Consider the following 22,889-nt stretch of genomic DNA (forward strand, 5'->3'; position numbering starts at 1 on the left):
TATACTTGCAATTAAAAATTAAATAAAACAAGCACTGGCGTTGCCAATAGGTTTCGAATTGGAAAGTTGGAGCTATTGGCTTTGTAAATGACATTGTATATTTATATATTGTTATTAACAATGCCAATAACGATATATAAATATAAAATGTCATTTACAAAACCAATAGCTCCAACTTTCCAAATGCGGAACCTATTGGCAACGCCAGTGCTGGTTTTTTTTACAGTCCATGAATGGTTCGCATCCGATCATCGCCAATTGTTGAATTATCACTCTTCAATATTTGTGATAAAGTAGATGAGTTTACTATATAATAAAGAAGCAGGTACAATACATCCAACTCGACAGTACGAAGTTACAGCAAGATCTGACCAACTGCTCTTGCTTCACGTTCCATGTGCTATGGAACGTGAAACACAGAGCGTGCATTAGAACATGTGTCCCGTGAGTGAGAGCGTGTACAAATGTAATGAAAGAACAACATAACAAGGATCTCTCACATCCCTTATCTCCGAGGAGGTCTCACCATTTCGCTACATACAACGTTAACAATTATCAAGTCTAATTGTCATTCTTTAAATGCGTAAAAAACGCATTCGTTTATTGAAATCACTTAGAACTCTCCGTACTCACACAACTTCATGCTCACTTCCTAAGCTCACAACCATACTCTTACCGCAACCTCAAACCCGGTGCGCTTTCAATCATCCGGCCGCAGTCTCTGTAATCGCAACCGGGATAAACAGACTCTGATGCATCACGTAACGTGGCGTGAACGTAGAAGTCACGTGACTACGACATCCAAGTCGTCCGCAATAGCTGCCATCGTAGATTGGGAAAGGAGAATGAACTCTGTAACACTCCCCCGAACAGGCTTGTGAATTAAGTCGTTCAATAAGAATATAAAACTTGTGGTAGAAATACAGCAAGATGTTATATCATGATCGTTACTGATGGATTATCTCTACCATTTTTCATTGTCACCACTCTAGTCAGCTAAGATGGTACACACAAATATTTTCAGACAAATATTTTCAGACTCAATGTCTAATGGATAAGCACTAAACAGACAGAAGTGGTGGCCCATGCTCAACACCAGTGCTAGGAACAAAGATACAACAGTCCAGAGTTTAGAAAACAAGAACATTTTTAGAAAACGAAAAAAATGTAAAAAAATGTTTTAAAGAGTTTTCACTCCACAGTAATTATAAACAAGCACTCACCCACCTGGACTTCCTCCAACGTCGGTCGGCCGCAGAATGAGAGCAACATGGCGCCGAAAAAAACAAAAACAACTCCGCCCACCGCCGCATGGTTACAATAAGAAACAAGTCAGGTCCCGGGCCGTGCTGTGATTGGCTGACGTCACGGGGGTGTCCCGGGCCGGCAGCCAATCACAGCGCGGCCCGGGACAAAGGGGCGGGACTTAAAAAAAGCCCGAGAAACGCCCCCGAATCGCGTTTTCCCGAGAAAGCGTGATTGACAGCCTCTGTCTCCCAATGGCTAGTCTCCATTTATGGAGCTAGCCAATTGGAAACAGAGGCGGTCTGAACATCCCTACTGAAAACAAAAGTTTTCAAACTGGGAGGGGCACTTTGTGCCCCTCGCCAGGTCGAAACCTAAAAAGTTTACCCATTGCATATACTTTTAATAGAACAGTACAGGGGCTTCCTACTGGATAGGTTTTAGTTTTAATGCACATCACACGAACAAGGATTCTTACTGGCATAAAGAAAAAGTAATATTGGGTTTGAAATAATGTAACTAAAAGACATAGACCAAGTACACAATGATGACTAATAAAAGGATAAAAATAAAGCATAAAGAAAAGCCTTTTACATTTATGCACCCAGGGTGTGTAACAGCAACCCCGTATTTTATCCATCAGTACTTCAACATTGCTCCAATTATGGAAAGAGTTGAATGCACGTCTCTTTAAAGAACACTACATTACAATACATAACCGTCCATAACCTGGACACCTCTCCTATAATTCCTCCATTTGTCTTTGACACTATACAGTGCTCGGCTGCTTTTTGGATAGATTCAAGCAATAGAATCACTGCATACATATATAGATACAAAAGAGAACCGGTAAGGTAAGATTTTATCCCCCAAGCCTTGCCACTGAAATTCACTTCTTTTTAATTAAATGTACACTGGAAAAATGCCATCAATCACAGTGCACTGGCAATTGCTGAAGTGAACTGGCCCATTGTTTCATGCTGTAGTCTGTGGAGGGTGGAAGCAAAATGCAAACGACAGCTTAATAGACCAAAGGATGACGAAGGCTCAAGACAAACACATTTATGTATGGATTTATAAATGTTATTTTACTGCACAAGGTTGGCAAGACAGCTAACTTTGTCTATAGGCAAGACCTAAAAAAACGTGGATTTAGTGGCTGAACTCAATCATGGTTCTCTCTTTGACTAGACATCTTGATCGCATCTTAAAACTCTGTCAGGTATTTATACTGCAACATCTCATAGGCTAGACCTTGTGGCCAAACTGTCCTGCTGGACCACAGTTTTGCAGTAGCAGAAGTAATAGTGCATTGGCTTCCATTTTGTGCATATTAGATTGGCCTCTGGAGAAAATCTCTTGCATTTCAACAGGCAGGTTGCCGCTAAAAAGTTGGTTGGACATGGGAAGTGTCAGTCAGACATCAAGCATTGCCATGGCACTCTCAAAGGACTCCAATTTGTCAAAGTAAAATCTCTCAATTTATCCCTAAACCAACAACTGTCAAATAAGCACCAACTCTACTATGTCAAGAAATTAGATTACCTTTGCAGAAGCTCTTGTCTTCTGACTAGCAGAAGAGTTGAGGTCTTCATGTACTCGATCCAGCAGCCATAGCAGGAACTCCAGGGCATCGTGCTGTGAGTTTCCACGGAACTGTGGCCCAAATTTGGAAACCGTGCTCTGTAATGTTTGGAAGACAAAACAAAAACAGCCAGTCTTTTAGTGTTTGCAAATCAACATCATGGGAAAAGTATACTATAGATGATAACAGATCTGATAAGCATATGTGATCATTCGACTGTATAATATTCTATCTCGTCATGGTGAGACTTTGTTAATCCTTGACATCTGCCACAATCTCTTTGTTACAAGTGTATAGTTAGACTTCAGTAGGACCCCAGATTAGCTGCACAACGAAGCAGACAGCTCTTGATCAGATCAGAGAGACTGTATAGATAAACTCAAGCTGTGAGAATGCACATTTCATCAAGACACAACCCCCATTTTGCTTTGATAATTCACAGCAGAAACAAATACTGCTGTAATTTTAAGGCAGTGTCACTTCAAACATGACTTTGACAACGAGAAAGAGAGTATTCAAAGATGCAGCCCAATGATCATGTATTTCAGCCTGTGCAGAACTGGCCGGTGTGATATACATGAAATACTGTAAAAAAAACCTGAGAGTCTAAAAGTGAACTAAATGTGTTCTCACAAGTGAAACAACCAATGTCCAGTCCTAGGTAGCAGAGGAAGAATCCCTCTAAGCTATTTAAGCAGGAGTGCATATGCCAACGCACATAGTCACCAGCAACTGTAGGTGTATCCCCATAAAGATGGATTCCCATCAAAGTTTTGTAATGATCTATTTTATCATTTGGTCATCCAAGGTAGGGATGGTAGGTCTCTAGATCATGGAGACGTAATCCAAACCCTCCGTGAGGGATAACCCTCTAGAGTTGCTCGAGGACCATATGTGATCAGAAAAGGGGAACTAGTGCAGTGCAGAAAGAAGTGAGTGAGATTAAAATGAATAGAAAAAGGCAACAAAACAACTTTAATAGCTGCCAGTGTCTTTCAGATTAAAACCAAGAACAGCGCAATAATAGCAGTTCCAACAAATAGCTGCTGAGGGGCCGACATGTTTCAGCCAAACGAGTATAAACTCCTAAGGCTTTCTTCAGGGCCTCTGTTCTAAATAGGTCTTGCGACTGCAAAATGTGATATACAAGAGTATACAAACACAACTAATAAATGAAAGAAAGTGAAAAACCATAAAGGATATACACAGCTATTCCTCCATGTTACTTGGTGTATTGTTCACCTAAATTAACAGGGGATAGGACCTCACCTCACCTGGACCAGGCTCAGGATAGAGGAGGCCACGCGCTCTCCGTCGTTGCCTCGAATCTGGATCCGAGTCTGGGGGAAGCCTTAGGAGTTTATACCCGTTTGGCTGAAACATGTCGGCCCCTCAGCAGCTATTTGTTGGAACTGCTATTATTGCGCTGTTCTTGGTTTTAATCTGAAAGACACTGGCAGCTATTAAAGTTGTTTTGTTGCCTTTTTCTATTCATTTTATTCTCACTCACTCCTTTCTGCACTGCACTAGTTCCCCTTTTCTGATCAAACATATGGTCCTCGAGCAACTCTAGAGGTTTATCCCTCACGGAGGGTTTGGATTACGTCTCCATGATCTAGAGACTTACCATCCCTACCTTGGATGACCAAATGATAAAATAGATCATTACAAAACTTTGATGGGAATCCATCTTTATGGGGATACACCTACAGTTGCTGGTGACTATGTGCGTTGGCATATGCACTCTTGCTTAAATAGCTTACAGGGATTCTTCCTCTGCTACCTAGGACTGGACATTGGTTGTTTCACTTGTGAGAACACATTTAGTTCACTTTTAGACTCTCAGGTTTTTTACAGTATTTCATGTTAGTCAGGAGGGGACATAGTCTGATTGAGACTTCAAACTTCCCTGAGACCCTTTCACCCCGTTTTGTTATACGGTGTGATATACATGCAGACAAATCTGCAGGACTAATAAATGTAAGGGAGATTTATTAAACTTTGCACCGGGTTTCCATTGCAAAAGTGATGCAAACCCAGCACAAAGTGTTGAATTGGGATTTACATTCCAATGCAAATTCTGTCTTTTGTTGGAAGGTTGTCCTATAGGAAAGTATTTCGTGATACTTTCCATCAAGGTGGCATACAATGGTGGTACATGGGTGTTCCCATGCAACCAGCCACAGGTTTTGATGCAGATCCTATCAACTAACATTGGTAAACGGGGATTTGCACCAAAAATGTACGCCTCCTTAAGGCAGGCATAAGGTTTGAGAAAACTTTGCATATGTGCTGCACTGGAAGGGAAACATGTTAATCTATGTCAAAGATTAGTATTTGGAACCCTTCCAGTACAAAACGTATGCTTGACATCATGCGGACAACCCTGCTCTATGGGTCAAGGTGGTTTGCATTAGCACAAGGCAGCCAGCACAGTGGAAGAGACAAACACTGCCACATCTTAATAGATTGAACATACTGACCCCCATTTACTCGTAGAAAATGTGCACGAGTATAAGAAATGAGAACACAGCAATAGCAGCCCAATGGAGAGGCGACAGCAGGCAACATTACAATGGAGTTCAGTCGGCATCTGCACTAAGCTCAACAATGGTGTCTTCTATGGTAGGAGCAATGTCTTTATCATTTCTGGCTGTAGGGAACTTCTGAGCTCAGTGATTAAAAAAAAAAAACAGCACGGTGATATAGAAATCTGGGGCATTTTGCAGTTCTCTGCAGAGATTGTGGAGAACAGTATAGTCTTAGGAAATGTAGAAGGAAGCAGCTGATGCCTTGGCTTGAGAGAAGCAGTATTTCCATACATCTAAGCTAATTTCAGGTGCAATGTCAAGTCTCCATCTTTCCAAGGCTCTATGGTCTGTGCGTTTGGGTGCAGAGCTCTGCGTACATCTTGTATAGTGTAGAGACCCAGCCTCTTCCTTCTGTTATTTGAATGAGTGGGTAAAAAGGGGGGGGGCTCTAGTGGCTTGTCAGGGAAGCTGACCCCTGTTGATGACGTTGCATGTAGTAAGAGCTTATATTCAAATATATGGAGGGGTGTAAGGACTTTGTCTCTTCTAAAATGATGAAGCGCAAGGAAACTCCCATCTATTAAAAAAGGTTGCCCTACCCTCAATGGGCCTGCGCCCTTCAAACTATTTGTCACACCCCTGTCAAGCTTCAGCAGGGAAGGGGATAGGGGAGATGGATTGTTGAAGGGGGAATATATGGTGAATAGAATTGTTCAAGGCTGGCCTGATCAGCCATGTGCCATATCGACCAGGCAGACCATCGGACAGCTTAGATAGAGTACACCAGTTTCAGAAGAATAGTGGTTATACAAGTGCAAAATTGTCCCCATTAGATCTTGGTCCCCCTCTACAGGAATGAGGAGGGCTGCGCGTTGGGGTTTACCAAAATGCAACACTGAGTGACTGTGCTGCATTATAGCACTGCTCCATGTCTGGGACCGTGACGCCACCCTGATTAAAAGGCAATGGGAGTGTCTCCTATCCGGGTCTTGGATTTCGCCCTGCTTAGACTAGTCTGGTCAGTGTGGTTTTTAATTGGAGACAAAGAGTCTGGCTCAATGGGGCTAGGATACTATGAACAGACATTAAGATGCTCGTCCTCCTCAGATTTATAAAAGTGGAATCCTGCTTTCCATAGACAGTGGCAATGTTATACACCTCTTCACCTAGTTGCACAATTTGGTAAGTACCAGGTCATAGTTGGCTAATATTATTTGTGATTTTTCTCTATTAAGTATGATCCTCAAGTTCGGACAGAACTGTCACACCAGCGCAATGGAAGTTCCATCAATACCTGGCTTTAGTGGAGCCGTAATGACACGGTCTCCAAACCGGTCCTGGAGGGCCGGATCCATGCCAGATTTTTTGGATATCCCCATTGAGATACATGTAGTTATTTAAAAAATCTGGCATGGATCCGGCCCTCCAGGACCGGTTTGGAGACCCCTGCTCTATAGCCTCCTGATTAAGGAATGCCAGTCATGGCACATAAACGTTTGAATGCTTTATAAAATTTGGCGGTGAGGTGATCAATGCCTGGAGGCTTCCTACTTACCAAACCATCAATGGCAACTGTTGGAGTTGCAATAATATGGTGGAGACACAGTGGCGGTTCCTCCGCTAAGGCAGAGGATCATCGCCCCAATGCCTTCAGCAATGCAAATAAAGGGAAAACAGAATGATAACTCATTATCATTTTATATGTTCCTGCCTCTGCAGTTTTGTGGGGCTGCTCTGCTCTCAGAGTGCCCACCACTCCTCCCCAACCCCCCTCCTGCTCCAAGTATGCATGAATGTTTGGCCGGCCATCTCGGGCAGGCCAAACAGTCATCAGCACTTAGCATATGCCCGACCCAGGCTGCCTTACACTTTGGGTGGAGAACATGCCCAGACTCCAAGTCCCTGGCTGAGTGCTGAACCACGGTACTCAGACCAAGCACAACGCAGCATTGTAATTGGCTTAGGGGTGCCTGGGGGCTTCCTGTTCCGACCAGGAGAGACGCAGTGGGACGATGGAGGAGAGACATGGCAAGGAGGTAAGTTTACTTTTTTCTTTAGCCCTTTCCCCCCCACATCCTCCCAACCACCCGCCACCCCGATCAGTGCCAGCCACCACTGCGAAGACAGGCTGCATATTCTTTGATCCTATCTGACCCTACTGGCCTATTGGAGCTCTATCTGGCACCATCTGACAGAGGCAAGTGGGCTACTTATACCGGGGCTATTGAAACTAGTACTACCTCATGACACATGAGATATTGATGGACTGAACAATAATAAGAAAAGGTGGTTGGACTCCGCCCTAGGAGTAGCATGGATCTGCCTTTTGAGTCACTAATATTATCCGACGCCTGACAAATGGAGAGAGAGAGGCTATGATGATAGCAATGGCATCACATGAGCACATAATTTATAAAAATTAATGATCAATTACAAATATTTGAGGAGATCTTGGGCTTCTGTATTCATGGGCTTTGGACCAGTCCCCTGGAGGGCACTATGACTCAATGTTAAAGTGACTTTATGGTTCATATTTATGGTACGCGTTCTTTCTGAAAGTATTTGATATTGCACAAGTTTGAGAGGGGTCTTAGCCTAAGACCCTAGTTACTTTTAATGTTTCTAAGGGGAGATCATCAGTGCTTAATTTGAGCCAGTGGTTGCAGGTGGGGACTCATGTTTGGATACCGGCACTTATTTTTACACCTCAGATGTCGACCCAGAACAGCAGTGTGAAAAACACAGAAGGGGAAAGAAGGAGGAAGAGAAAGGCTGAAAATCCTAACAAAAAGAGAAAGCAGGAATCTGCATTCACAAGCTATAGTGGCAGGGAGCTTATGGTGGTAGATTAATGAGACAGGAGGTGGAATTAGGAAAACCATGTTTACTATTCAGCATGCCAACATTCAATAGTGCCAGCTGCAGGCTTCTGAGCAAAACTTTCGGCCCGGCACTTATTGTTTTACAAATTGAGCACAAGAGAGATGACAGATTTGCACTGCAGTGCATGATGCAATCTGCGTATAAGTGGTCTTTATTACTTAGGTTTTATAGACATAGTAATGTCAAGCACTATTTTCTTTGTGATAATCCATTAAAAGATGTAAACGCACAGATTGCTTGTGGTGAAATTCTACACAACATACATCTCCTTCAAGATTTTACTAATGGGTACAATTTAAGTAGTGTTGCAGATTGTGCCGATCATCAATTACAATAGCGCCTGACCCACAAATGCACCAAGTTTAGCCTATAATTTATTAGTTGAAAAATAGTCCAGCATTTTGTAAAGTTCACTGCCTGGTGAGATGAACAAAGTTTTAAACAGGTTTTTGAGATGACAATAAAAGCATGACATGTTCACATATGGTTTAGAGATCCATTAGATAAAAAGCCCTCCAAGACGCAGGACCAGCATATCTGAACCATCACCTCTCATTCCACATACCCACCAGACATCTCTGCTCTGCCCAACTGGCACTGGCCGCTCTCCCACAGATTCACAAGACCAGAACCGGATAAAGATCCTTCTCCTACCTTGCCGCCAAGACCTGGAACACTCTGCCCTCCACCTCAGGCAAGTCCAGTCACTGACCAAATTCAGGAAGGATCTCAAGAAGTGGCTTTTCGAATGAACCCCAGTGCCCAGACAAATCAGCACCCCCCTTCCAGTGCCTTGAAACCCTCACGGGTGAGTAGTCGTGCTTTATAAACCTTGATTGATTAATTGAGAGAGAACAGATTTCTGTACTTTAGATGCAATCTGCTCTTAACAATAGATCACTTTCCCGTAAATTTGCAAGAGGATAGAAGTTTGGGTATCAGTGTTTGGATGCAACCACTGTGCAAAACAAGATGGCGTATGATATGAATGAATGTGGTCTCCATTCAAGTCCAGTTCTAGTCGTAGCACTTTAACAGAGCGTGTTGCCCTTCCATGAGCCAATGTTTGTGCCATCATTTACATTTTCCAGTTTGTACTTCCTTCTGCTCTTTCCAGGCCCGAAGCTAACAAATACATAAGGAAACTATTTTTGCCTTATATAATATAACCACCAGCAGCAGGACTACTCTTTATGTACGATGGACTCAATTTATCTTTCCATGACTAACATTACTCTTTTACCTAAGGAAGATATGTGGGGCTTCAGCATTTTAGAAACAACGACTGCTTCCTGTCTTACTCCATCCCTAGTCGTTTTTTTAACAACTCTCCATTGGAATTTATCAAATCGAAGATTATTTTAGTTATTACCTGGTTTATTTAGAATAGTGTACATGGACAGAGCAGTATTGGCAACTGATGTTTGACTTAAGAACAGAGTAACAACGACCGTATCGGAATTCTTTTCAATTTTTGTTTTGCAGTTTTTGGTGGGAAGGTTCTCAATGGCATTAGATGGTCAGAAATAACCCAAATATACGGTGTGCCCCCGGAGAATCCAGGCAGGAACATCAATGGCACCAAATATCATGAAGACAATATCCAAGGACAGGATATGGAAAGGTAAGTAAGTATAGATTTTCTATATATTACTCCACATATATGTACCCTGGCAACATGTATAACTTCACTATACTGTATGAGCTATCCTGTAACGAGACCCACTTTGAACTACTTCTTGTGTGTCCCGTGAGTGTTCAATTATCAGATAAAAGGCTGTGCCAGATGGATCCCAACACAGTCTGAGCTGTGTAGCTCAAGGTAATAGGATATACCGATTTAGCAATCTTACTGGCATTAATATCCAAGTGTCCATTTGGTCCACTTGGGTTTCAACATTCTTACTTTGCACGCCTCTGAGCAAGAGCCTAGAAACTTTTGGAAGAAATAATGAAAGAGCAGGCAATGAGTAATATACAGCGGAAAAACACCGAAGCAAGCCTCAGAGATACAAGGAACCCCTTACATATTGAATTATTGGCTTTTGTACATAAAGTCATCAGAGCATCTGTTGGTGGCACATATAACTACCACTATCAAATAAACAGTAATGAATACACACTGAGATGTTAGAACATCACTGTGGTGCGGGATCAGAGCAGGGTATTTAGCTTTTATTTGCCAAAGAGAGGGGTGATTGCTTCTTCCCCCATGATAGCGTCCCCTGACGTGACTCCGAAAAAAACCCAAAAAAAATAAAACAAGGTAGGAAAGAAGGTAGAAACAATATGCATTGTGGGCAATTTTTAAATTAAAAACCTGGCTCAATAATCCAGGAAACATCTCTTAAGTGTTCAGTGATGGAGCTTAAAGGAAATAGTCTTGAATCTATAGACTCAACAAAGTCTATGTAATATGTGACTGTCCTGTAACAGATTAAATTAAAGACTTGAAATGAAATGGTCCAGAAGCTAAGGACAATAGCCAGGAATTTTTTTCAAGTGTGGTTGCACTACAATGAAACCTAAAACAGAATTGCTTTATAGCTACCTATCTTACACCTCAAATACTAACTTAGTCTATATTGGATTAGGAACAATGCAATATATTAGACAGAGTTGCCTCCATCTTGGAAAGGATTTCAGGGCTAATCGTATTCTGTGATATGAAACTTCAAAAATGCTGAAATGCGAAAATGTAAGCTCCGCCCACCCTGCTCTGGGTGCCATAAATGAGCTGGTATTCCCTGCATTCTCCTGTACTTTCGAACCCAGTCAAAACCCTAGAAGCAAGGGAGGATGAACGGGTTGTAATGAATGTTACAAGGATGAGTAGGTCTGAGACTAATGAATATTGCATCAGAGCATAGAGTGTGGGTATTGAAGGTTGGCGGCTTGTAATGACTTAGGGTCTGATTCAGAGTTAGGCGGGAACCGCTGTACTAGCATTCTGACTGCCGTATTACAAGTACGGCGGTCGGACCATTTTGGGACTGCCGTAAACCACCAGGGATTCGCAATTCCAAACGGGTTTGCAGCAGTCTGGGGAAGCATTAAGCTTGGCGGTGCCACTGCGGCACTGCCAAGCATATTACTAGTTTTCTCACCCCCAGACTTTATGGCAGTGAGCCTACAGGGCCCCCTGTTGCCCCTGTGCGCAGGGATGCATGCAGGGGGACACATGTTGTGCCCCTCTGTCTGCATCCACCCCTTTTCCTGCATGGGATGGACTGCGCAGTCCATGCCGTGCAGGAACGGCCTTCGGCTCTCCCATTGAGGTGCCTTTTCAATAGGCACCGCAATGGGACCGCCGCGCCGCCCACTCGCCAGACAACGAGGAAACTCATAAGCTGGCGGGCGACCACCAAAGACACAATCAGGCCCATAGATTCGAATGAGTAAGACTAAGAGTACTGACCACTCTTATCAGGGATATTAAGCGGGAACTAGGGGGCAGTGGGTGGGAGGGCTGTTGCAGGGGAGACAACTGCCACATAAAACAGGAGCAAGAGAGCCATGTTCAAAGTGGGCGCGGTAGGAACAGGAAACCAAACAGAACGTGTGCATGCATGAGGAATGTCAAGAGAAACAGTTGCGAGAAACCTGTGAGAAGCAGCGCTGCAGAGAAGAGTAAATCATTATACCTTGAACATTCACGTAAGATTACAGAACCAGTGGTAACTGTTACCTGATGCCACCAGGCGACCAAGAACACAATGCTCCAGTACTGGGCTTTCATTTTACACTGCTATCATTTTTGCTATCATATTTCAGTGGACCAACCAAAGTGAACCAGAACTACAACTCCTAGAATGCCTTTGCTTGCTAAATTAAAATCCAGAACTTGCTTCATTGGCGAAAAAGATAAATGCTTCTTTGCATTAGCTTGATGCTTTCTTTTGTAATAGGGAGGAAAAGGAGTTTGAAGCCTTTGCAAACAAATATGAAAATTATTTGACTACACAGCCTTGTTCTGGTGAATGTGTTTCAAACAAAGAAAAAATTATCCATGAATGAATTTTATTTTAAGAGCAGAATGATTTTGCTTTATTGAGGTTTCTTTTGCAAAAAGAAAAATAATAGACTAATTGCGGATTTCATTTAATTACATCTTACACGTTTTAAAAGCCAATAAAAATAGTTGCTGCATACTTTGTAGTGTAAGCACTGTCATTCAGGCTGCTCATTTATTTGCCTTGTTAGAGACATCTTTCCCTAAGTACTATTTAATGGAGCACATCCCTTTTCTTCCATTCCCTGCTAGGTAAGCAAGAAACGATATAAAAAAATGCACAATTTCTCCTTGCTTTGCACCACTGCACATTTCAATTATCTGGCCCAGTGTGTATATCATGCGATGACATAATGATAGCCCAGTGGGGGGCCCTGTGTACAGAAAGCTGGCGGGGCAGCTCAGTGGGTTGATTCAGTGAAGATTTATGTCGCATCTGATGAAGTTCATTCACTCGCATAGTGAGTGACCCAACTCAGCCTTTCATCATTCCAAGGCGGGACAAAATATGAGCCACTGGACTGGTTGATAGAGTCTTTGATTTACAGTGCTATGATGTTGCAAATCTACAGAAAAGCATATCAGAAATTATAGGATTAATAAAGACCATTATGCGACGGCATACTGCATGCGATGGACCCCGATTGGCTCTCTAATGTGGCGTGAGATAAACGCACAATGTCTCAATTGTGAACAAATCTTTATGCACCGCGTGGCGTGACAACAAAGGAGATCTGCTGAAAGCTAATTGTCCGCCATTACAAAAGAGTTCTCTTCATAGATATACCTGCAGAGGCGCAATAATGGAGCCTTTATCGGCATCCCTGGTCGACCAATGCGATGCAGGGAAGTCATGCAATGAATTGACAAGGGAGATGGGGAGGGAGCCATGCCAGAGGACGTGTTGGCAACTTGCAGCGACTGCACACGACATGTGCAATGAAAGCTAGAGTGAATAAAAGAACCAAGAACAGAGCGTAGGAGAGGGGGAGCTGGGGGTGCCGAGAGGAGGGTGGACAAAGAAAGCACAGATCTGTCATGGTAGGGGGTTAGTTTTGTACATTGCATTAATCATTTCCAGTCACCTCAATCAGAAGAAAGTTAAGTGCCAAGTAAGAAAGGAAAAAGTAGAGGACAGACATGAAGGAAGAAAAGAGAAAGAAATTAAAAGGAGAAGAGGAGAAATGAGGACGATTAGAGTATAATAAAGGGCGGAGACCAGAAGTAAATTGAGGAAAACAATAAACGGGGAAGAGAGAGCAGGGTTTGTTATTATTGGCCCACCCAGCCTATAGTTCTGCCTCTCAGCAATATTTCCTTGTGAGTGCTATTTGGCACTAAAAAGGGATATGCTCTTTTCTCTCGAGTTAACTTTAAACATGGAGTGTGCGAAATTTAAGTAGTTTGCTTGTGTGTAATAGGTCCTAAATTCTGGCAAAATTAAGAGAACTGTAAATCCGTCACTCCATGCTATACTTTACAACAAAATGAAACCCTCTTGTCAGTTTTTCACCCGAAGGAACTTTTCGTGCTAAAACCATGGTGCAAAAACAACAAAACACACTAAACAAAAGCCACTCGCATTCTGGTGTGCGTTTGCAGTATATCATTGCTGAATCTGACGCATCTCCCATAAATTCATTGAGATTGGTACTTCATTTCATAAAGTGTAATGGCGTAATTTCTGAATTTTCATGTAACAAGTGTAACATGAAATTCCTGAAATACATGAATTATAGCAATTTAAATTGTACCCGGGCCTACTTTAAAGATGTTATTCTCGTGATTTTGAACCTAGTTTCATGTTGGTCGGCCTTTTTCAATAAATAATTTAAACGTAGAGCAAAAATACCAATCATACTTTGAACATCCACATGGACAAAATATCAGATTTGGAATATGTATTATTTTTACACATTTGCTTAGTAGAAGCCTCTAGGATAATTTATATGGTAATTGTGCCTTCTGCAGGCATCTCTGTGTAACATTTATGTCGTAGGTTAAGATGCCATTGGGGCAGACTCAGCTTTTCATTCTTCCAATGTTGATAAAATGAGTACTAGTGAGTAGGATAATAGGAACACCTTTTATTTACAAAGCCACTAAATTGTGTGATGGTGACAGCAAGCACCATACAAAACAGATTATTAGGACACTTTCAATGAAAATGTAAATGGGTTTCTTTTCTCCCCTCTCAAACTTTCATCCGCTTAGGAAAACAGAATATATTTTATTTTTTTTAGGTCGTTTTTTTTATAGTGCGAACTTTACTCGAAGGTATCTGGTATCTGAGCGCTTTACAAGAGCACACTATTGTGAACAATCAGTAGCACGCAACGCTACAAAACATGGCTTATCTAGAGGAATAAACCAGAAAGGGCCTCCTCATACCCAACACTCCTTCAAGGACCTTAAGATCCTCTAATACACAACTACAAAAAGCCCCATGAATTCAATGGACCAGATGGGCTGAAAGAAACTCAAGCTTTGGAACTCAATGCTGGCTGACTTGAGAAATAAAACTATATATATATCTAATCTGGCCCCTAGTCTAGGTTAAGTCTGTTAGTGCATCTGTGACTCACTCAGTGAAGGGAAGCCTTCGGGTAGCTATGCGCTTTACAAATCAGTATATCATAGCATCTAAACCCTCAGAACAAGTATGAAGCTGGAGACCAATGACGAGTGCGGCCTCCTCAGTTAACATAGGCAAAATATTATGGTGCAACCCTGTATACCTCGAGACGTGGGCCGATCAATGATACAAAGCACAATGGCTCCTTCACAGGAAGTTAAAAGCTTAAAGTGCCTTGGCTAATCAGATATTAACATCAATTGCATTGCGGATATACAGTTACATTTATTCACTCTATAGTCATTATTTTAGTATGAACAAGACACATTGCAGCATATAATAGGTGCTCAAAGAAGATGGCACAGTGAAAATGAATCGTGACGTACGTGAAAGGATGTGCGCTGGTGCTATATACAAAGCATATATACAATACTCGGGCTGATACAAATGAATATTTTCAAGAACACGACTCAGGCTAACAGTACAGAACGTGCAGTATCATAATTCATATCAGTACTCTAGGGCAGTTGCCGCTTTTCAACCCTACAAATACTGTTTTAAAAAGGGTCTTCATCAGGATCAAAATGTGGACCCAACCTACAAGAGAAAATGAGCCAAGCTAATTAACATTGACCTTTGTGCAATGTGTTACGATGTCTGATAAAAGACTACGTTTACAATCATACTTGTAATGAGTGATGAGCCAACATAGAATATAGCTGTAATGCAGGTACCCCAACAAATTCTCAGTTTCTACAAAGCTTCCAACACACATGGTACCACCACGTGACCTGAGACCTCGCCTCTCTTCACAGTCTCCTGGAGATGAGCTGGAAACCCTTTTACCAAGTATGTGTCCAAGTCGTGTTTGGAGGTCCTGCACAGCCGATGCACATTAGTGGGTGAGAAACCTCTCCTGGACATTGAGGGCATGCTTGGAATCTTTTGTATTCTTTATTTATTTAGTCGGGAGGCTGTTGATGGGCAGAAGTGCCTTGGGCTGTGCTTGACACCAAGCTCCGCCCCACCTTGCACTCTGACATTTTTAGATCGATACTTGCATAGGCTGCGCTTGCGCAGTCGCAGGGAGAGATCTTCTGTTTACAGTGTGGGGGCTTGAACACGCCCCTCTTCTCTACTGGCTGGCTTCCTAAACTGAGGCCAGCCATTGGAGGAGAGGGGCGTCACTCCGTTCAAGCCTCGTCTTTTTGCGATTCGGGGGTGTGTTTTTAACTTTCTTTTTTCTTTCTCTCCTATTCCCATTGGCTTGAATTTTACCTTCCAGCCAATGGGAAGAGGAGAGAAAGAAAACCACGCCCCCGAATGCGAAAATGGCTTTGCTTTCCTGAAGCCATTTCTGACCGACATCCGCTGGAAGAAGTCGAGAAGCTGCAGAGTCCTCCGGTGAGTGCTCACTTTTCTTGCCTCTCTTCACTGATTGTGCCCGTGTTCTTGCCCCTCGTTGTGCGTCTGCCCCCTCGCTGTGCTTGCTCCCCTGCCCCCTCGTTCGTTGTGCTTGTTCTCCTGCCCCTGCCCTCTTGTTCGTTGTGCTTGCTCTGCCCCCCCCCCCCCTCGTTCGTTGTGCTTGCTCTCCTGCCCCTGCCCCCTCGTTCGTTATGCTTGATCCGGTTTTTGTGATTCTGTGCCCTGCTTTTGATCCGGTTTTTGTGCCTCTGTGCCCTGTTTGTGGTCCGGTTTTCGTGATCTGGTTTTCATGCCTCTGTGCCCTGTTCGTGTTCCCGTTTTCGTGCCTCTGTGCCTCTGTTCCCTGCTTTTGCCTCTGTTCCCTGCTTGTGCCTCTGTTCCCTGCTTGATACTGTTTTTGTGCCTCTGTGCCCCGCTTGTGATCCGGTTTTCATGCCTCTGTGCCTCCTGCCCCTGCCCCTCGTTCGTTGTGCTTGCTCTCCTAACCCCCTCCCCCCTCGTTAGTTGTGCATGATCCGGTTTTTGTGCCTCTGTGCCCTGCTTGTGATCTGGTTTTCGTGCCTCTGTGCCCTGCTCGTGGTCCGGTTTTCGTGCCTCTGTGCCCTGCTCGTGGTCCGGTTTTCGTGCCTCTGTGCCTCTGTTCCCTGCTTGTGCCTCTGTTACCTGCTTGTGATCCGGTTTTTGTGCCTCTGTTCCCTGGGGCGTTACTGGGCAGAGAGGTGTGGGTGTGTGTGTGGCTCTCTGTGTGTGTGGCTCCCTGTGTGTGTGTGTGTGGCTCTGTGTGTGTGTGTGCTCTTTGTGTGTGTGTGTGTGTGGTTGTCTCAGTGTGTATGTGGGTGGCTCTATGTGAATGACTGTGTGGGTGCAAATGCAATAGGTCTTGCATTTGCGAGCGATTAAGCTACTGGCATTGTAAATGACAATGCCATTTATTTAGGTTTTAAAAACAAAACAAATAAAAATAATGTCATGAGCAATGCCAATAGCTCTAACTTTAACAAGGCCGAGACCATTGCATTGTAAATGCTTGTTTTTAGACGTTGGCATGTCTGGTCTATGCCTTTAAACATGAGACATACTGAGATTTCCAAACAGAGCGTTGGTCATGTTATCAAGTGTCATCCAGCCCACGACAGTTAAATGAGTGTGTCTGGTATCAGCACCAACCAACATGTCAAGGAAAGTGGGGGTGGCGCAGTAGGATGGGTCCTGTGAGTAAGGCCACCTCTGACAGCGGCTAAGGTTTCTGAGAGTAAAAATAAGAGCTCAGGTTTGCCAAGTCCATGTGTGGGCAGCTCATCCTGTCCAAGATTTATATAGCATTCTGTGACTTGTGGCCCTGCTTTTGCCACTGTAAAATAAGGACTATGGATCCAAGAATGGAAAGCGAAAATCTGGGCCTGATAAGCTGCTCATGAACAGAACTGGGTGAGTTGGGAGCTATGATAAACAATTTTGAGGAAGTAGTGATTGATGCATTGGGAGAGGAAACACGAGTGTGGAAGGGTGAGCTAATCCGGGACAGGTCTAAATAGAACCAGAGGTTAATTAGTTAAAAAAAAAATAAAGTATGCACCATGGCCATTTTCAGGAGGTCACTGCAGCGTGCATCACTCATTGTCCCTGCCAGCCCTTCCAATGACGGTACCTACACATGTACTAACCATGGCACTCCTACAGGTATCAAAATTCAGACTATTCCAGGTCACCCAAAACTATAAGAATGACCTTAGCTACAGGTATTATTAATTTTTAATGTATGTTGAATTAATAAACACTTTTATAGGGCTCTCCCTCAAAATTAGACAGACAGTGCCACCATGTGGTGGACTGTCATTAGGTCCGGTGTTGGGAATTAAGTGCCAGAGCAGAGCACTGAAAACCACTGGCTCAAATTTAGCACTGCATTGTCCTTCTCCTAAGGTAGAGGGTGCCTACCTGACAACCTTAGACTGGCAGGATTCTGCCCCAGCTAGGGAGTGAGCAAAGCTATACCATGAAAGTGTGGGCAACACCTGAATTAAAACACTAACTGCGAGAAATGCAAATTTAGGAGAAAGCTAAGTAAAGTTGGCGAATACACGTTTTACTACAAGTGCTGCAATGCCATTGTCTCAGTATAATAATAATACTAATTTTAATTTTTTTTAATGTTATTACATTTGTAAAGCGCATCTATCACCTAGAAAAGGCATCCTGGCGCTGGCAGACTAAGCATGGGCGAATTTTGCGAATCTCGCGTTCGCGAATTTTGCGGATTTGCGAACTCGCAATCCGCAAAATCCGCGAATTCTCGCGAATTTGCGGATTTTTTTTGTGTGTTCGCGCAGGTTTTTGCCAGTTCGCGAGGGTTTTGTACAATTTCGCAAAACGCGAACTTACCTGTCGGGTCGCAAGTTTCGCGAACTTGTTGTTTCTACGTGTCCAGCCTGTTTGGGACACTCTTCTTCATCACAGCCACTCTCTGACTACTCATGCCACCCTCTGGCCCACCCATGCCACCCTCTGTTTCATCACAGCACCCTCTGGTTGTCCAGTCAGTGTACATTATTGTGGCAACGCAAGCACACCTTCCCTGCCTCAAGTGACCTGAATTAATTTGGGGCTGATTAATGTGTCACAGAATATTTTTTTAGCTGGCACCTGCTTCCTTAGTGCTTCCTGATTAGTGATCTTTTGCACTTGCTAAGTGCTTTCATTGTTGCAAAATTAGTTACAACACCTGCCCTACCCCAACTGACAATAATGAATTAGGGGCTGATTAATGGATTTGAACTTCCAGCCTGGCTCCTGCTTGTCTCCCTTAGCTGTAATTCAGGACCTTTGTGGCATATGTGTAACTATTCTGAGGTTCAGAGCAGGGTCACATAATAGTTGCAACTGGCAACTGAACTCTGGAGGGGCCCCTCAGGAAGCACTACAGGAAATGGCTACTAATGATGAGCCTGAACTTTTGAACCTGGTAAGTAGTTTCAGTTTTGCCAAGATCGTATTTCTGCAATTTTGCGCTTATTCGCGGGGCGCGAAGTTGTACTGGGAAGCCGCAAACTCACGCGAACAGTGCGAGCAAGCTATAAAATCCGCTGCTCGCGGATTTGGCGGGAGATTCGCGAATCTCGCGGATTGCGAATTTACCGAAAATCCGCAAAATCTGCGAGCGAAACGGATTTTCCGCCCATGCTTATGGCAGACTCATAACAGCGAAGGCAGCTGGCAGCAGACTAAAATTTCGGGAAGAGTAGTGTTTTCAATCTCCTCCTAAACAGGAGGAGATCGGAAATGTGTCTAAGCTCAGCCGGAAGGGCATTCCACAGTTTCGCCGCGGCTACGCCAAACGATCTTCCTCCTGCTTTGGTTTTTTTAAACCGAGGTATTGTCACCAACCTAGCAGAGGAGGATCGGAGACTGCGGGCAGGAGCATACCACCTAAATTTCCTTTGTAGGCCAACAGGACCTAAATCATGCAGGGCCTTAAAGGTCAGACAGAGAGACTTAAATTGTACCCTCGGTCTCACCAGGAGCCAGTGTAGCTGGGCCGAGGGCTTAGAGGAAGAAGCTCTTGTCGGCCACCCCAGCGCTAGTTTAGCCGCCGCAGACTGCATTCTCTGGAGTCTATCCATAAGATAGCTTGGAGAATCCAGCAACAAAGCATTACAATATTCTAACCTGCTGAGCACAGTGCAACGTACCACCTCAACCCGGGCAGGAGGCGGTAATAGAGTAAGGATTTTTCTCAGAAGTCTGATAATAAGTAGACAGCCAGCTACTAGTTTTGATACCTTCACCTCCAAGGAAAGCTCATTGTTAAACATAACACCTAGGTTACACACTACCTTCCCTGGCTGTGGCGCTGAAGAAAAATTCCCAGGCCAAAAGTTACAGGGTAGGAGAGTTTGCACCCTAGGCCTAGGGCAGTATAACACCTCCGTTTTCTCTGCATTGAATTGCAGTGAGTTGGCCTTCAACCACCCCGCCATGTCTCGCAGACAGTTGTGAAATTCTTCTAGGGAGATTGAGTTATCTCCCTCGAGGGAAAGAATCAGCTGTGTATCATCAGAGTAGTTGACAATTTCGATGTTCTATTTTTTGATGATCGCAACTAAGGGCCTCATATAGATATTAAACAGCACCGGACTGACTGCTGAGCCTTGGGGAACGCCATGCAAGATGGTAGAGAAGGTGGATTGGAAGGGAGGGAGGGCCACAGCTTGTTCTCTATTCTGGAGGAAGGACTCAAACCACCCCAGGGCCCTACCAGCAACCCCCACCTCTCAGCCTGTCTAGCAGGATGGCATGGTTCACCGTATCGAAGGCGGCAGACAGGTCCAGCAGGATCAACACACCTGCCTGACCCCCATCTGCTCACCAGCGAAGCTCATCCAACACGGTCACCAAGGCCGTCTCGGTACCATGAGCTGGCCGAAAGCCAAACTCCACTTCCTCAAGAGCTTGTGTTGCTCAAGGTGTCTAGAAAGAGTGCCTGCCACCACCCGCTCTACAATTTTAGCTGGATACGGTAGAAGCGAGATGGGTCTAAAGTTCAAGCACTTAGGGTCAAGGGTGAGCTTTTTCAGTAAAGGGCTCACCACCGCCCTCTTCTATTGCGAATGAACCACTCCAGTGGAGAGCGACTGGTTACAAACAAGCCGGAGCGTGGGAAAAAGCTCAACCTCAAACTCCTTCCAAATTTTCAATGGGAGCGGATCAAGTGGAGACCCAGATGTGACAACAGAGGCCATTCCCCTAAACTCATCTGCAGTCAGGTGCGGGAATTCCAGAAGGGACTGAACTCCTCCCTGTTCACGGGCAACCCCAAGATTGTAATGATGGGAAGGAGTGGTGACTGAGCCCTGCTTCAGAGGTCTATCACACTCAGCCAATACCGGGGAGTCTGGGATGTTAACTCTGGATTGTTGCCGATCCACCCCAAAGTCATCAATGATCTTGTTAATTTTATCCTGGAAGAACCCATCTAGATTCTCACACAGTTCCTGGGAGGGGGAGATCTCATTCTTAACACAGTCCGGGCTGATAAGGCTATTCAGAATATAAAAAAATACTGCTGGAGCTGTTCGGGGCATCGGTAATCTTTTTGGAATACTACAATGCTTTAGCTCTATGGATCTCTTTCTTGTATTCTGTCCGCTTTATCTTCCATGCCAGTCTATCCCTGTCCAAATATGCCTGTCTCCACTTCCTTTCCGCTTGCCTACAATCCAGCCTCTGGTTGTTTAGGCTGTCCGTAAACCAGGGAGATGAAGGTCTCCCCTGCTCCTATGAAGTTTTAAAGGAGCAGTGGAGTCCAAAACCGAGACAATCTTTGAGCAGAGAGCGGCGTAGTTCGCTTCAATCTGCACATCCAGGGAGAAACACTCATCAACCCTGAACACAGGAGTCTCACCCTTTTTCCGGCCAAGGGACTTCCAATCTCTGCTCGCATATTCCCTCACAAGGCTAGATGTCCTAGTAGCCGAGGTGCCGGACTTCAGAATTTTTTTTTATCAAAGAATGGTCAGTCCAGGCCATGGGTAAAACATCCCCCACCGTGAGAAGGTTGGTCTCGGAGAAAATCAAGTCCAACCGATGGCCCCCTATATGAGTGGCCTGGGAGACTCGCTGGGAAAGGCCAAGGCCCTCACATGAACGAGTCAGATTATAGAGGCCTAAGTTCATGGTGCCATTCAGCCAAAGGTTAAAGTCTCCAAGGATTACCAGTTGGTTACGTGTATCAGCCATGTTGGTAAACAGTTCCAGCAGTGACAACTGCTGGGTTGTGGTAAAGACCCCAGGGAGTCTATAGCAAATAATGCCTGTTAGGAGATGTCTTTGTGCATTCTTGATCAAGAATCCAAATAGTTGACAGCCATCACATGCATCAAGCTCAAGGACGTGCAAATCCAGCATGCCTCTAAAAATTACACCCACCCCACCCCCGCTTCCACTAGCCCTAGGCCTTTGCCAGATTTTAAATCCTGCCGGACAGGCATTCCCAGCGTCAACTTCACACTCGGGCACAATCAATGTTTCCGTCATACCCAGAAAGTCCAGTACATGGGCATCAACCATCGATTGTATTTCAACCCTATGTTTAGGTAAGGATCTTACGTTTAACAGCCCACCAGCTATGATGTCGCTCCTCAACAGATCTGACATAGGTAAAGCTGTGTTAGACAGCAGCAAAGACCCCCTGTCAGTACCCTGCTCACCAATGCTGGTTAGTTCTTCACTGGTGTAGCATCTGCGATCATCCAAGGTGGCTGGCCCCCGCCCCATCCCCAAAGGGGCAGCGTAACCGGCGCTGGGCGCGTCCTTAGGGCGGACGGGCGCAGACGGGCTTGCCTTTGGCGCGCTGCCCACGCGCCCGCTGCGCGCACACGCCAGCATCTGCTTTTATGTCCCCGGGGCCTGTGAGACTAGACCGCCACTCCGCTACACCTAAGATGGCGGGTCCGCTCGCACGGATGGGCCCCCCAAATCGGTAAGCAGTTGAAAAAAGTTGCGTTAGCCCGGTCCCGGACTGCTCAGGTAAGTGCAGAGACTGTTTAAAAGGAGTCTTAAATTTTCTGGCTTATTTTAATAAATTTATAGACTCCTTTTAACAGTCTCTGCACTTACCTGAGCAGAGCGGGACCG

At 44.4% G+C, this 22,889-nt stretch overlaps 1 protein-coding gene across 1 annotated transcript in view; it reads right to left on the reverse strand.

Annotated features, from left to right (window-relative positions):
• USP43 (ubiquitin specific peptidase 43) overlaps positions 1-22,889 on the reverse strand; it is a 929,425-nt gene that overhangs the window by 783,648 nt on the left and 122,888 nt on the right. Inside the window, 1 exon segment of the mRNA XM_086930623.1 lies at positions 2,791-2,928. Coding sequence (XP_086786749.1) covers positions 2,791-2,928 — 138 coding nt within the window.

The sequence above is a fragment of the Lissotriton vulgaris genome, chromosome 7, assembly GCF_964263255.1.
Source record: "Lissotriton vulgaris chromosome 7, aLisVul1.2, whole genome shotgun sequence".
In the NCBI taxonomy this organism is placed as follows: domain Eukaryota; kingdom Metazoa; phylum Chordata; class Amphibia; order Caudata; family Salamandridae; genus Lissotriton; species Lissotriton vulgaris.